Source organism: Neurospora hispaniola (assembly GCF_033458365.1).
Source record: "Neurospora hispaniola strain FGSC 10403 chromosome Unknown B0T23scaffold_3, whole genome shotgun sequence".
Classification (NCBI taxonomy): Eukaryota; Fungi; Ascomycota; class Sordariomycetes; order Sordariales; family Sordariaceae; genus Neurospora; species Neurospora hispaniola.
Window position 1 is genome coordinate 3,351,710 of NW_026944408.1, and position 14,179 is coordinate 3,365,888.

The 14,179-nt window shown below is 52.8% G+C and overlaps 4 protein-coding genes across 4 annotated transcripts; 3 read left to right on the plus strand and 1 right to left on the minus strand.

Annotated features, from left to right (window-relative positions):
- Position 1: 1 nt before the first annotated feature.
- Positions 2-6,065, minus strand: B0T23DRAFT_411870 (U3 small nucleolar RNA-associated protein 10). Its single transcript, XM_062839453.1, has 2 exons — positions 1,174-6,065; positions 2-1,119 (listed from the first exon to the last, which is right to left on the minus strand). The coding sequence occupies exons 1-2, from the start codon at positions 5,647-5,649 to the stop codon at positions 229-231; spliced, it is 5,367 nt and encodes a 1,788-aa protein (XP_062694373.1). The 5' UTR covers positions 5,650-6,065; the 3' UTR covers positions 2-228.
- A 133-nt stretch (positions 6,066-6,198) lies between these two features.
- On the plus strand, positions 6,199-8,554 carry B0T23DRAFT_377826 (nucleolar complex-associated protein-domain-containing protein). The gene has a single exon (XM_062837051.1). The coding sequence runs from the start codon at positions 6,361-6,363 to the stop codon at positions 8,389-8,391; it is 2,031 nt and encodes a 676-aa protein (XP_062694374.1). The 5' UTR covers positions 6,199-6,360; the 3' UTR covers positions 8,392-8,554.
- Positions 8,555-10,341: 1,787 nt separating this feature from the next.
- B0T23DRAFT_377827 (uncharacterized protein) lies at positions 10,342-11,942 on the plus strand. Its single transcript, XM_062837052.1, has one exon. The coding sequence runs from the start codon at positions 10,486-10,488 to the stop codon at positions 11,200-11,202; it is 717 nt and encodes a 238-aa protein (XP_062694375.1). The 5' UTR covers positions 10,342-10,485; the 3' UTR covers positions 11,203-11,942.
- A 70-nt stretch (positions 11,943-12,012) lies between these two features.
- Positions 12,013-13,730, plus strand: B0T23DRAFT_336224 (aspartic peptidase domain-containing protein; the record flags this gene model as incomplete). The annotated part of the gene is made up of 2 exons (XM_062835804.1): positions 12,013-12,488; positions 12,545-13,730. Coding segments are annotated over exons 1-2 (1,386 nt in total), but the record flags the coding sequence as incomplete, so codon positions are not given.
- Between the last annotated feature and the right edge of the window lie 449 nt (positions 13,731-14,179).

Here is a 14,179-nt window from a genome sequence, read left to right on the forward strand (position 1 = left end):
TCAATGATCATTGCATATCTATTCACACCAAACCCAGCCATGACTTTTTAATATCTAACGCCAGTTACAAATGCAAATGCTACACATAGTCCCATCCATCCTCAGGATATATCCTTCACCTTCAACATGACCAAAGACATCGATCATATACCACATGTAAACGTCTTCCCGTGACCATGAATCACAGTATGCACTCTTCCAACAACCAACTTCAACCCTCGTAACCCCTTACTGCAACATATTATCCAAGCTCTCACCAAGCGTCTCCTCAATGCCCACAATCCATCTCCTGTTCTCCCTCTCCACAACTTCGTCATCATCATCCTGCAGCTCGCTTATAAACGGCAACATCTCCGGCAAGCTCTGGAGCCACTCCTCACCCAGTCTAGCAGTGAGCTCCTGCTCGCACTTGATGACCGCCAACCTGACGGCCGCCTGCTCCGACCGCAGGTGCTTGAGCAGCGCCGAGTTGATCTCCTTGTGGTGCTCCTTGCTGTCGGCGGCAGCAGCCAGCTCGACAACGGCGAGCACCAAATCCTCGGTGCAGTTATCAGCGCCAGCGGCGTGGCCAAACTGCGCGACCAGTACGGGCGCGACGGCGTTGAAGTGGGCGGGCGCCTGCCAGAAGCCGTCCTGGTCGTGCTCAAAGCACTTGGTGAGGGTGCGAAGGACGCGGGAGCGGAGGGTCTTGAGGACGTCGTCACCGGTAAGGGGCGCAGAAAGAATCTTGACAGCCGAGTCGATAATGTACGAGGCGTACGAGGTAACGATGGACTTGAGGTTCTCGAAGAAGTGCTGCAGGAAGCCGTAGGTGCTGACTTGGCGCTGGGCCTTGCCGGCCGAGTCGGACTTGGGTAGGCCGGTAGTGGACCACTCCATGAGGTGGGAGAACATGGGGCGGAAGGCGGCATCGTTGAGCTTGTAGATCATCTTGAGAGAGGTCTCGTTGATGAGGAGCTCGATCTTTTCCAGCTCCTGGGTAGAAGAGAGGACGCCGCTGCGACGAAGATCAAAGGCATTGAGGAAGATGCCAGTGAAGAGGGTGGTGTTTTTGGCGATGGAGGACTTGGGGTGCTTGTCCAGAGCGGTGCCAAGAACGTGGAGGTACTCCTCAAGAGCCTGGAGATTGTTAGCTTATATAACAAGGGTGACGGTGACAGGAGGAAGACTTACCAAGTATCCAGAAGAAGCAGCATTGGCCCAGTTCTTCTCCAGGGCAGTGAAGAGTACCTTGCCCTCGATGAGCTTGGCGACAAACTGGAGGCAGTCGGTCCGGCTGGCCCGGCATTCCTCGTTCACACGAGCGGCAGCAGAAGCGTTGGAGCAGACAAGGAGTCTGTCAAGGTAGGCACCCGAGATCATGTAAGGAATGTGCTGGGCGAGAGCGGCCATGAAGGCATAGGCAGCGTTATGCAGTGCACCATCGGGCTTCTCGGCCTTGATGCTCTCCTCGAGGCAGCCAAGAGCCTTGGGGATGGCAATAGGCAGGACAGGGACGATAGCATCCTGCAAAACATCCACAAGAGAGGCAAGGCAAAGAAGAGCCATGACACGGAGCTCCTGAGACGGCTGACCAAGACAGCTGTCGCCGGCAATGGTGGCGGCAGCAGCGGCAACGGCATCGAGATCCTTTTTGCCATACTTCTCGGCGATCTTGTCGACGCAGTTGACAGCGGTGTGCTTGTAGTTCATGTCGTCCGACTCGCGGATGACAGCCGTTAGCTGGGGCAAGAAAGCAAGCAAAGCCTCCCTCGATTTGGGGTTGTTGATGCTCTCGCTGTCCACGCGGCGCTCCAAGGCACGGAGGACCTTCTGGCGTAAAATGACGTTAGGACGGTCAAGAAGAGCCTCAACACTCTTGATGAACTCGGCAATGGAGAGCAGGTTGAGGAGGTTGGAGAGCGCCTCGCCGCAGCGCGTGTAAAGGGTGTCCTTCTTTGGCTTAACGGTACCAGCCAGGGTGAGGACGCCCTCGAGGAGTTGGGCATAAAGCTCGCGGATCTTCACGGACTCCATATCATCCTTCTCCGCCAATCCGGAGATCTCGTGTCTCAGCCGACGGTTGACGAGCAACTTCGGGAGGAGGGTAAGCTGTTTCGTAGCAAGCTTCACAACATCCTGCTCGGAGTTGGAGTCAACCTTGGCGAGTATAGCAGCGGAGAGGACAGGCTTGGGCTTGAAGATGTCGCTGATGAGATCCAGATGCTTGATGAGGGTCTGCAGCTGGATTTCCACCGAGAAGGAGCCGATAATTTGCGTAGTGAAAGCAAGCATGTTATCAGTAGCGCCATACTTGTCAACGAACATGGCAAGGACAGCAAAGAGAAAGTCCTCGGGTCCAAGGTTCTCGATAAGAGTGATGAAGAGATCCTGCTTGCGGTGAGAAGGAATGTGCTCGTAGGCAACAACGAAGCTGGTGAGAAGCTCGGCAGTGCTGGCAACCAGGTTCCTCCTGCTTTTGCGGAAGGTCTCGATCAAAGGAGGAATGACCTCCTTAACGGTCTGATTGACAACGTGAGCAGAGTAGTCATCAGCCTGCTTGAGGACAGAGCTGCCCATGAAAGTAAATATGGGCATAACGCTGTGCAAAACAACATCAGGCGCAGTGCGAGCCAGGCTGGCAACCAGCAGCAGAGCAGCGTTGATGACAGTGGGGCTGGAAGACCGCTGGATACAGGAGGCAAGGATGTCACCGTGACCAGCCGCGGGGTCAATAGTGAGCTCCTTGCTGTCCTTGTAGGCCGGCATCATGGCAAGCAGACTACTGAGAACCAGGCTCTGGAGGTAGCCCAGTTCAGAGCCAACAACAGTACGGAGGTGCTGAAGCTCGGAAAGGGTGGTGAAGAGGCTGGGAAGCAGCTCGGGATGCTTGGCAGGCTCCGACTCCTGAACAAGCTCGAGAACAAAGGTGGCCTTGTTGAGACTGGCGCTAACATCGGCAGGGCTCTGCGAGTCGATGCTCTTCTCGGAAGAGCCAACACGTCTACGCTTGGTCGCCGGCTTCTCGGTAGCCTTCTTGATATCATCGTAAAGAGACTCGAGGAAGTCAAGCAGGATATCAGTAGTCAGCTCAACCTTATGCAAGACATCAGTAGCCTCGGTAGCAATAACGTCTGGCTCGGAAGAGGTAGGGTGAACGGCTTGAGAAAGAGTGAGCAGAGCGCGAGCGGTGGAGAACTGGGTCTCAGCCTTCATGGAAGACCAGATCTTCTGGATGCGGCCGAAGAGCGACTGGACGAGCCCGTTGCGGGTAATAACATTAGAATCGCGGATGAGTTCGAAGATCAACCTGAGACCAGCCTCGTTGTTGGCAATGACGACATCAACGAAGGCGCTGTTGACAGACGCCTCATCCACAGCTTCCCGTGTAAGGAGCTGCTGAGCCTCAGCCTGAGACAGGCGGGCCCACCATTGCAAGAGAGAAAGGAGCAGGTCGGTTCTAGAAGTACCGGAGATGCTCTTGATCTGGTTGAGCGACTGCAGAAGTCTCAGCTTGACAGCAATCAGCGGTGTTCCAACAACATGGCTAGAAAGGAACTTGAAAATGGCAAGTCTAGTAGAGTGGGACAGGTGCTTCTTATCGCCGTCCTTGGACTTGGAGCTCTCCAGGGCGTTGGTGAGGGCAGCTAAGATGTGGTCCTCGTGAAGGAGGGACTCCTCGAGAGAAGGAATGATGACGGAATGAATGAGCGACTTGGTGGCATCAAAGTCTAGCCAGTTGACAGCAGCATTCTTGGCATAGAGACCCTCAGAACCCCACACACGGCGGGCCTTGCTGGGCTTGGTCTCGTAGAAAGATCCCAAAACGGTGACCAGCTCGGCAGCGGCACGACGGACCTTCTTGGCAGGGTCGCTGAGAGCAACAATGGCATAGGGAACGACGGTCTGGAAGTCCAACGTGGCGAAGTCCTCATCCTTCAGGAGGTTCTTGACACGGCCAAGAGCAGCAACCTTGGCCAAAGTCGGGAGAGAACCGCACCAAAGACGCATATAGAAGCTGGCATAGAAGAGCTTGGTAGGGGCCTGGGGGCGGCTGAGAACAGGGGCCTCGTCGAACTTCTGAAGGTTACTCTCGTTGGCAGCGACAGACAAGAAGAGCGAGTAAAGCTCCTCGAGAAGATCAAGAGGCTCCTCGGCAAAGCACGATGCAGTCTGGGGCTTGAGTTGGGAGAGCTTCTCGAAGTTCTGCGCGACTTGGGCTTCCTTGTCGACTGTGGGAGTGTTGTTGTCCTCAGCAGCGGCCTCGGGCGCATCCTCAACGGCGAGCTTGGGGCGGATGGAGGCGCCAAGAGTCAACTCGAGAGCATCAATGTCGAAGTCAACCTCGTCGATAGTAGCACGGACGATATCGCCAACCTCACCACCAGCCTGGGACAAGCTGACCAGAATAGTGCCAAGCTCCTTGCGAATTGCGCCATCCTGATCAACCTGGTCGTTAATTCTGTGGGCGGCAACCAACAGAGACTTGTAGACGACCTTGATCTGCTTCTCCCGGAGGACGTTGCCAAGGAGTAGCGAGTTGACCACAGGCAGACTGCGAACATCGCCCTTCTTGTGGAGTCTGTCGACCAAGGCAAGCGCTAGGCCGTTGGCCAGCTTATCAACTCGGTGGTCCTTGCCAATCTCGTTCATAACGGAGGCAACCTCAGGAACCTTGAGGAGGGCCTTGGTGACTCTGGCAGAAAGCTGCTTGGCGGAGCGGTGCTGGGAGATGATGCAGAGGGTGACGAGACCAGGGCGCATCGTCTCGGGCGTCCAGCCGTGGACAAGCTGGTCCATAAAGGCCGTAAGAGCGTTGTCGGCAAGACCGCCCTTGGCAGCCAGAATCGTCACAACCATGTAGCTGGCAATCTGGAGACCGGGAGAGCTCTTCATGACCATGGCATCGCTGAGGACAGGGCCAAGCTGCTGCATGAGGGCGTTGTCGTTCTCGATCTGAATGCTTCTCCTGCCGGAACGGTACTTGTCGAGCAGACCGTTGGTGGCTTCAACCATGACACCACCCCAGAACGAGATGAGGCCAGGGTATTCCATCTGGTACTTGCAAGAGTCGAGAGTGTACTGGGAGATGGCGGTAAGCAGCTCGGGACGGTTTGTCGCTTGCTGGACAATGGCGGCGCGAGGGGGCGCGGTCAGAGAGCGGATGTAGGGGTCGAGGAAGCGGTACTCCTTGGGGATGTTGGCGGGCAGGATGGACAACAAGGTCACAAAGGCCGGGATGGTATGGTATGGGAGGAAGGTAGCGATGAGAGCAGCGGTGTTGAACTCATGAACGCGGAACCGGCGGATCAACCACTCGATGGCCTTGATGGCGGGCATGAGACGCAACCTGCTGCCGCACAGGTGGAGGAAGGCCTCGACATGCTTATCGAGGGCGGCATTCTCAGCGGCGCTCATCTGTGTCCTGTCGGCCTCCTGGCTTTGTGGGCTCCATAGCGACTGGGTGAACTTGGTGAAGCGCGAATCAAGGTTGCACAGCTCCTCAAAGCCTTCGAGGCATATCGAGTAGATCTCGGGGTATGTCTGGGTAGCGGCGACGCGGGGCTCGAAGATCAGGGACTTGGAGTGGGCGGCCTTGAGGACCTTGGTGTTGAGGGTCGACCGCGAGTTGGCAGCGATCTGGGCCAACTGGGAGGCCAAAGACGACATGATTGGGTGTTACGATTCGGCCCTATGGGTATCGTATGGTAGTATCGTTAAGGGGAGAGTCGACGTCGATATTTCGATCGCGTCGCAAAGTGGGAATTCGATCGGCCTTTCGGCGCGTGGTGGAAGACGGGGAAGGGTGCAGTCTCGATCGTGTATCGTGGGGTAGAGACTGGGATTACTGGAGGTTGGATGTGTGTACAGTTGTCGAGAAAGAGATTGCCGCGGTCTCTCTTTGCTGCGACGGTGTTGATGTTTTCGGAGAGTGCCCCGTGGGTAGTCCTATTTGGATGGATGGAAGGAAAGGGAATTCAAACTTGGAGGAGGAGGTGCGGCCGCTCGAAGCTCCAGCGCGTGCAACTCAACCGCAAAACTCAAAGTGCAGTCAATCGATGGCCGTTCATGGTTCAGCAACTTTTTTTTCCCCAAGCGGTGGGGTCCGATAAGGAAGCTGAACCAACCACAGCACGCCGATAAGACCCCCAGCTTTGGCAGCCAGGGTCCAAAAAGTTTGGAAAATGTTCCTGAGCGGTTCCTCATCTCAGTGAAGAACAAACAACGAATCGATACCCATCCATCTCCACTCCAGAACACCGCTCGCCTCTCACTTCAGTCTGTCTTCAGCACACATCAACCGCCCGCACTCAGTGTTTCAGCTTCACTTCACATCATCTCACAACCCTCCAACTGCACAGACCATCACCAGCCACCACCATGTCTTCCCATCCTTCCAAGCGGAGGAAGCTGACCGAGGGAGGCCAGTCCTCGGACGGCGCAGCCACCAGCGACGTCAAAATTCAAAAGCAGTTCTTCAAGAGTGCACAGAGCTGGAACCTCGAAGAGGACTATGAGAACCGCCCCAGGAAAGGAAAGAAGAAGAAGGAGAAGAAGGCCGCCGATGCCACGAAACTGCCCATCAGAGTTGCCGAGGGAACCTGGGTGACGCAGGAAGAGGAAGACGCCGAGATTGCGAGCGATGCCGAGTGGTTGGAGAGTGAAGGGGAGGAGGCCCCTGAGGAGGAGGAGGCTCAGCCCGAGCCAGAAGCACCCAAGATTCCCGAGCGTGAACAGATCAGGAGAGCCCAGGAGGAAATGGCCAAGATCGCAACGCAACTCAATGAAGATCCAGAGGAGCATCCGGGTGCTTTCAAGGCGCTCGCCAAGATTGGAGAGTCGGACCTTCTCGCCATCAAGAAGCTCGCCATTGTTGTCCAGATGACCGTCTACAAGGATGTCATTCCCGGCTACAGGATAAGACCGGCTTCGGAGGATGTTGCCAAAGAGAAGCTGTCCAAGGATGTCAAGCGGCTACGCGTCTATGAGCAGGCCATGGTCACCGGTTACTACCAATACATCAAGACCCTTGCTGCCCTCGCAGGTGGATCTATTCGCGACAAGTCCAAGCAGCCCATTTCCAGCATCGCCCTTACCTGCGCCTGCACCCTTTTGAACGCAGTACCGCACTTCAACTTCCGCGGTGAGCTTCTCAAGATTCTCATCAAGAAGCTGAGCTACAGAAATATTGATAAAGACTTTATCAAATGCCGGACCGCTCTCGAGACCCTGTTTCACGAGGATGAGGATGGGCAACCCGCCATGGAGGCCATTTCAGTGCTCACAAAGATGATGAAGGCTCGCAACTACCAGGTTGACGAGAGCATCCTGAACCTGTTCCTCCACCTGCGTTTGCTTAGCGAGTTCTCCGGAAAAGCTTCCAGGGACACGGTGGAGAAGCAGGATGATGGGTCGGTCAAGAAGCCGAAGCAAAAGAAGGAGTTCCGCACCAAGCGTGAGCGCAAGCTCCTCAAGGAGCAGAAGGAGGCTGAAAAGGTCATGGCCCACGCCGACGCAGCTGTGAGCTATGAGGAGCGAGAGCGGATGCAGTCCGAAACGCTCAAGATGGTTTTCGCCTCGTACTTCCGCATCCTCAAGATGCGTATTCCCAACCTCATGGGTGCCTGTCTTGAAGGTCTCGCCAGATACTCCCACCTGATCAACCAGGACTTTTTTGGTGATCTCCTTGAGGCCCTAAAAGACCTGATCCGCTACAGTGAAAAGGACGCTAACAAGGAGGACGAGTCGGACGACGAGAACAAGGAAGAGGAAGAGGATGAAGACGACGAGCACGAATTCGTTCGTGACACCAGCCGCGAAGCCCTCCTCTGCACCGTCACCGCCTTTGCTCTTCTCGAGGGCCAAGACGCGCATAACGCCCGCTCAGACCTTCACCTCGATCTCTCCTTCTTCATCACCCACCTCTTCCAGTCGCTCCTCTCCCTCTCCGTTAACCCGGATCTCGAACTCGGCGCCCAGTCGCTCCAGCTCCAAAACAGCGTGCGCCGCAACAACCGCATCAATCTGCAGACCACCACCGTCCTGCTCGTCAAGTGTCTCAGCGGCATCCTCTTGCCGCCCTGGAACATCCGCTCCGTGGCGCCGCTCCGTCTGGCCGCCTTCACGAAGCAGCTCATGTCTGGATCGCTCCAGGTGCCGGAGAAGTCAGCCCAGGCGCTTCTCGGCTTGCTCGCCGACGTGCTGCACACGCACGGCAGGAAGATTAGCTCGCTCTGGAATACGGAGGAGAGGAAGGGCGACGGCACATATAAGCCACTTGCGGCGACGGTGGAGGGTAGCAACCCATTCGCGTCGACGGTGTGGGAGGGCGAGCTGTTGAGGAGACATTATTGCCCCAAGGTGAGGGAGAGCGTGAAGGAACTGGAGAAGAGCATCAAAAGTATCAAATAGCGGGTGAAAAGGTGATGTTGGAAGGGATTGTCTTGTTATGTCTACGAGATTCTAGGTGTAGGTTGTTGGAGAGTATACACGTTAGCTTTGGCATAGAATTATTATTCTTGAAACGATTCTGGATATCTACGAGTTTATGGCTGTGAAGGTGATTTCAATGGTGGCTAGCAGACACAAAGCCACCATCATACCAACGGGTACTTTGTCGACCAAACCCATTATGATCACAGTGGAATGTGGTATTACTTCAGTTTCTTTGAAGATCTAAAAGCAGGTGGTCCCATTTGTGATGTGATAACACTTGGAGAATGAGCCTCCTCCACTGCACCTTCCCAAGACATTTCCAACTTTCAGTTGGCCATCAAGGGGGTTTTACTTGTCGACCTCTTGTTGTGGCAACGGCACTTGACATTTGTACAGTAGCTTACTTATGACAAAGTGAGTTCTTTCAGCCCGACGAGCCTACCGTTAGTGGTGTTATGGCAGTCGTCCCCCGCCGTCACTACTGCGAATTCTGTATCTCTTCTTGACGGCTGTTTTCACTCCTCAACCTCCATTCAGCCGATCATCCTCACTTTTGGATCCTTTTCCTTTTCTTTTCATTTTTTTTATTTTTTTTATCTTCTACTCTAGCTCTGTCTCACCGAGTCGGGTCAGACTTGCCAAACCATGGCGGCTGAACATTAAACCGAGGCATGTCCGTAGCTTCCCCTCAGCCTCATGCGAGTTTAATTGGTGAGGTGAAAAATCTTTTGCTGTCTGATGACGATCGTCATGTCGATTCATGGAATGTCTTTCTCATTTCCCTTGTTGGTGTAAGCGTGCGGCTCTAATGTTCCACAACAGCCTTATTTGTGAAACAGTGTTAGGCAATATTCAGCTTGGTTACACAATGCATCCGTCGGTAGCCCGTTGGTAGCGAGGGAATGTCTTGGACTTTGACAACAGTGAGCACCATACCTAGATCCTAAGCGGCTCGCCAATGGTGTCGTTCTACTAAACCTCTCGACCAGAACTTACTAGTCGACTCCAACCGCCAAGAAGACGATATGTATTGAGGCTCCGATATCTCGTACTCAGACCAACCTCGAGATGCCCAAGATGACATGTCATTGCCTGGATAACGGCAGGCCGGGATACTCAATATTACCATCAAGGCCGCCAACACATATACCATGCGTAACCTTGGCCGTCATCCCCGGAGAACTCAGCCTTCACACCTGAAGGGCATGTAGTCATCATGCCGATAACGACAATGGGCATGAACCCGCAAATCCTCCAAATTCCCCTTTGCTTCGAACGGCGGACATGCATACCCTCCTTGCTCTTGCTGGACGTAGGGCTATGCGGTCAAGCCGAATCCGAAATCCGTGCGTCCTTTCGCCTTACAGCAGCTGGTTCACCGTGTGCTCTGCACGTCCAAGTCCAGACAACAGTGCGCTTTTCGGTAACCGTCACATCAAAAGATTTGCGGTTGAATTGACCCAACACGAGAACCTGGAAACAAAGGACTGCGGGAGAAGGAGTACTTTCACAAGCGTGGTTTTCTGGATGGAATCTCCACCGGCCGCAAAATTGGTCTCCACTACCAGGGGACAAGGGCACTAACAGACACGTGCAAATTACCGGAAATTGGCCCATGTGAAGGCTATCACCAGGCTCAAAAGTCATCAAGCTAACCTGTTAACGGTCGCTGACAAGGCCGCCCAAGGTTGGCTACATCCGCTACCTTAGTCTTAAGCGTCACTAACACATGGGAAATCGTGCATTTTCCCATCGCTAAGACAATTGGAAAACGGCCTCCCGTCCCGGGGACGTTCCATAGGTTGCTTCCCCCTCCCGATGCCCAGGGCATGTCTTTCCATTGATCATTGACACAGACCATCGAGGTATAGCTCCCAAGGCTTTGGCGCAGTTCTGTTACGTTACACTCTCTGGTAAAATCAGAGGGACAGGAACACCGATCCAAAATTATTTTACCATCGATTCCAGAAACAGGGCCTTTCTTCGTCTGAACTGGTCCTTCCTTCTGTACCTTTTCATCCCCTTATCGGTTCAGGGAGGGGACTAGAGCGTCCTAATTCGCCTACCCAGATGGCCTGTCGAATCTCGATCTCGACCATTGAACTCCCTGATGCCGCTGATGGAATCCAGGCGCCAGCAGAGTGTATCAAAATCGCAGAAATTATGGTAGATCCGGCTCTGGCAGCTCCACCTTGGCATCCAACCCCCAGGCTTGTTTCCCACAGGAAGAAGCTTCTTCCGTCGTCCCAACAGTCGAAGGAAGGTAGCATGGATGGAAGCCAACACTGGGCCAGTGATCGTCAGTCGTCGGTTTCGGATTCGCTCTCCCACTTTCCTTTCTTCTTCCATTTCGTCCGTTGCTCATGTCCGTCGACCACCTCATCAGCATCTTCACCAAGGGGAAAGAAAGTCCACCTCGACTCAGCCGAGCCGAGAACATCCTCGTCGTCAAGATACATCTGGAACAGAATCACATTCAGTTGCACAGTTTGCAGATTGTGTCATACATCAGCCTCGTTTCAACGGCTTACGTTTCCGCAGCACTACCTAGGTGCACCCGGTTCATGTCCACTGGATCCTTGCTTTGCCTTCTGCGTAGTGTACATGAGGCTACGCATCATGCCTTTGCCGCCGCCGAAGACGCCCAGGATCGGTCTAATCTACATACACAGCCTTCATCGGGGCCTGTCTCCTGTCTCTCGTGCAGCCTTCTCGACGTCGATGCGCCAGGAGTCCGAACCAGACCTTGTGTGGCAGGAAAAGCTCCATCATATCTTCTTTTCTTAAACGCCAAACCTTCTCCAGATATGGACAAGCCAAGCTCTTAACCTTCACATTAGCTACTTGGAGGCACTTCCTTTTGCCGACTCTCTATGATTGATTTCCTCATTGCCTATATTTTTTGCCCCAAGGCCGTTCACATCATTCATCCATTTTTCAGTCTGTCCCAGCCCCTGTCGATGGATCCCATACGCGTAGGGGGCCGGAACTTCGTGGAGCCTTTCTCTTCTCCAATACCCCTCCCGCCTATCCTCTTGCCTCCAAGAATGACCCCCGTCTTTGCCTGTTGACTGTGCCCGGCTTTGCCTCATCTCTACATCTACCTCTATCTCCGGTAGATTTTTCGTTCTCACTATCATACTTCTGTCATCCCATCATTTTCGCCCACATGGGACAAAAAGTGTCCATGTGGCTTCTCTTCTCATCTGATATAGTTGTCACAACTTTCTTTTTGTTTACTTGCTAAGCCTTTACCTTAGGCCAATTTCATCTCCCCTTTTCCCTCTTCTTCTTCTTATACTAATTCGGTCACGCAACGCACGGACGAGGTGTTGGTTGTCACTTAGACAGTACGATCTTTGGAACTGCCTTGTGTACCCTACGTGCCACTTACACTCTTAACTTGACCAAGGTCTGCCTGGGTTTCTTGTGGTTTGGTTCTTATTAGACGTAACCAAATCCTTGGCCTACGTTGAAGAGCTCACTCAGTCTTACTTGCATCACGATTATCCGAGTGTTGTCAGATCCATTCTTTTTTTTTTTTTTTTTTTTTTTTTTTTTTTTTTTTTTTTTTTTTTTTTTTTTTTTTTTTTTTTTTTTTTTTTTTTACTTTTATATGTGTTTATTTTTTTTCTGATTTGCACTACCTACCCGATAGCGCAGCTGATTCCTGAACCTTGCCAGCTTCCTTCTTCCGTCTGTCACAAATCCTTTTTGGTTTACTGTATTGTATTATCATCTACATATATTTAGGATATTGCATCAGTGGGCTTTGTCGGATCTTGAAAGTTGGATTCTTCAGACCGTCGATATCGTTCTTCGAACAAACAGATCAAAAAGGAAAAGAGAAGAAAAAAACACAGAAAATAAGGATGAGGAGAACGACGATATGGGAATGGATCTTGACGGCATCCCTTCTCTCAACAACGGAAGCCTTCGCCATTCGACAATCGCAAGATGCAGATACCCCAAAGATGGTCAGTCTGCAGACGGAACGATTGTCCGTCCCAAAACCTGCTGCCCAAGACAGGCTACAAAGGAGAGGAATAAATGAAGTCGTATTAGACAATGTCGTATGATTTACCCTTCTAATACTTTGCTTGAATACTTGGCTAATACCACGGTTCAGATAGGTGGATACTATGTCAATGTGACCATTGGTACACCCGGAAGGAATCTTTCCCTACATCTCGACACAGGCTCAAGTGATACTTGGGTGAATTCTCCCAGTTCGATTCTTTGTCAAAATGAAGACAAACCGTGCGAATACTCCGGCACCTACCTAGCCAATGACTCGTCTACTTATGAGTACATTAGCGATCATTTCGACATCAAGTACGTGGATGGGTCTGGCGCCAGAGGGGACTATGCCTCCGATACCTTCACAGTCGGCAACACCAAACTGAACCGGCTGCAGTTTGGCATTGGCTACTCTTCAACTAACGCGCAGGGACTGCTCGGTATAGGGTACGCCCTGAGCGAAGTGCAAACCCGTGCCGGGTTGCCAACCTATAACAACCTTCCGGCGCAAATGGTCGCCGACGGCTTGATCAACTCCAATGCCTACTCCATCTGGCTCAATGACCTCGATGCCCCCACGGGTACCATCCTCTTCGGCGGCGTCGACGCCGCCAAGTACGAGGGCGACCTGCTCACCCTACCCGTTCAAACCCCCGAAAAGGGCACGTACAAGAACCTCATGGTCACCATGACCGGCCTGTCTCTATCTCAGTCCCAGTCCTCCTCCAGCGACAAGGGCAACGGTGATGACACCACCAAGATCTCCAAAGACAACCTCGCCCTTGCCGTTCTCTTGGACACCGGCTCAACCCTCAGTTATCTCCCCAGTGAGCTCATCAAACCGCTCTACGACGCGATCGGTATCGAATACATAACAGACCCCGACGGCAAAGTAGATGGCTACGCGCCCTGCCATCTCATGTCCTCATCGCAATCTGTCATGTTCTCCTTCTCCTCCCCGCTTCAGATCACCGTGCCCATGAACGAGCTCATCATCAACCGGACCTTCCACGGCAAACTCCCACGCATGCCGGACGGCGTCACAGACGCCTGCATCTTTGGCATCCAAGAACGTAATGGCACGGGAGCAAACACCTTAGGCGACACGTTTTTGCGCAGCGCGTATGTTGTGTTTGATCTGGACAATAACGAGATTTCGATGGCGCAGACGAGGTTTAATGCCACGGCGACGGACCTGAAGGAGATCAAGAAGGGTAAAGGGGGGGTGCCCGGCGCGAAGGCGGTGGAAAATCCTGTGGAGGCCACGAGCGGGCTTTCTGGTAATGAAGGGGGGATATATGTGAATGGGGCGGCGGGTGAGTTGAATGTGGGTATGGGAATGGCTTGGGGGTTGTTGGTGAGTGGTGCGATGGTGTTTGTGGGGTTGTGAGGTGGTGGTGATGGATGGAAAAAAAAAAAAAAAAAAAAAAAAGGAAGAAAAAACAAGGAAAAAGGAGGGAAGGAAGGGAAAAGCGAATTGGCTGAAAAGTTTTCAAAAGATCAAGTTCTTTATTTTTTGTATAATTCTTACGATTACATAGGAACAGCCTTGGGGCTTCGACCGTTCATATTTATATAGTAAATCATTTACTTCCAGTGCATTCTGTCCATGGTATGAAAGTGACTGCTCGTTGATTATGACTTGATTTTCACGTCTCTCTGATCGACCTGTTACAGATGGATATATAAATGGAGATTTGCTAGGAAAACACATTGCACGTTCACAGCACCATAAGGATGACCA

Coding starts and splice junctions, on each gene's coding strand:
- B0T23DRAFT_411870 (XM_062839453.1), bottom strand. CDS start 5,649: ATGTCGTCTTTGGCCTCCCAGTTGGCCCAGATCGCTGCCAACTCGCGG. Junction 1,120..1,173: donor CTGCTTCTTCTGGATACTTG/GTAAGTCTTCCT, acceptor AACAATCTCCAG/GCTCTTGAGGAGTACCTCCA.
- B0T23DRAFT_377826 (XM_062837051.1), top strand. CDS start 6,361: ATGTCTTCCCATCCTTCCAAGCGGAGGAAGCTGACCGAGGGAGGCCAG.
- B0T23DRAFT_377827 (XM_062837052.1), top strand. CDS start 10,486: ATGGCCTGTCGAATCTCGATCTCGACCATTGAACTCCCTGATGCCGCT.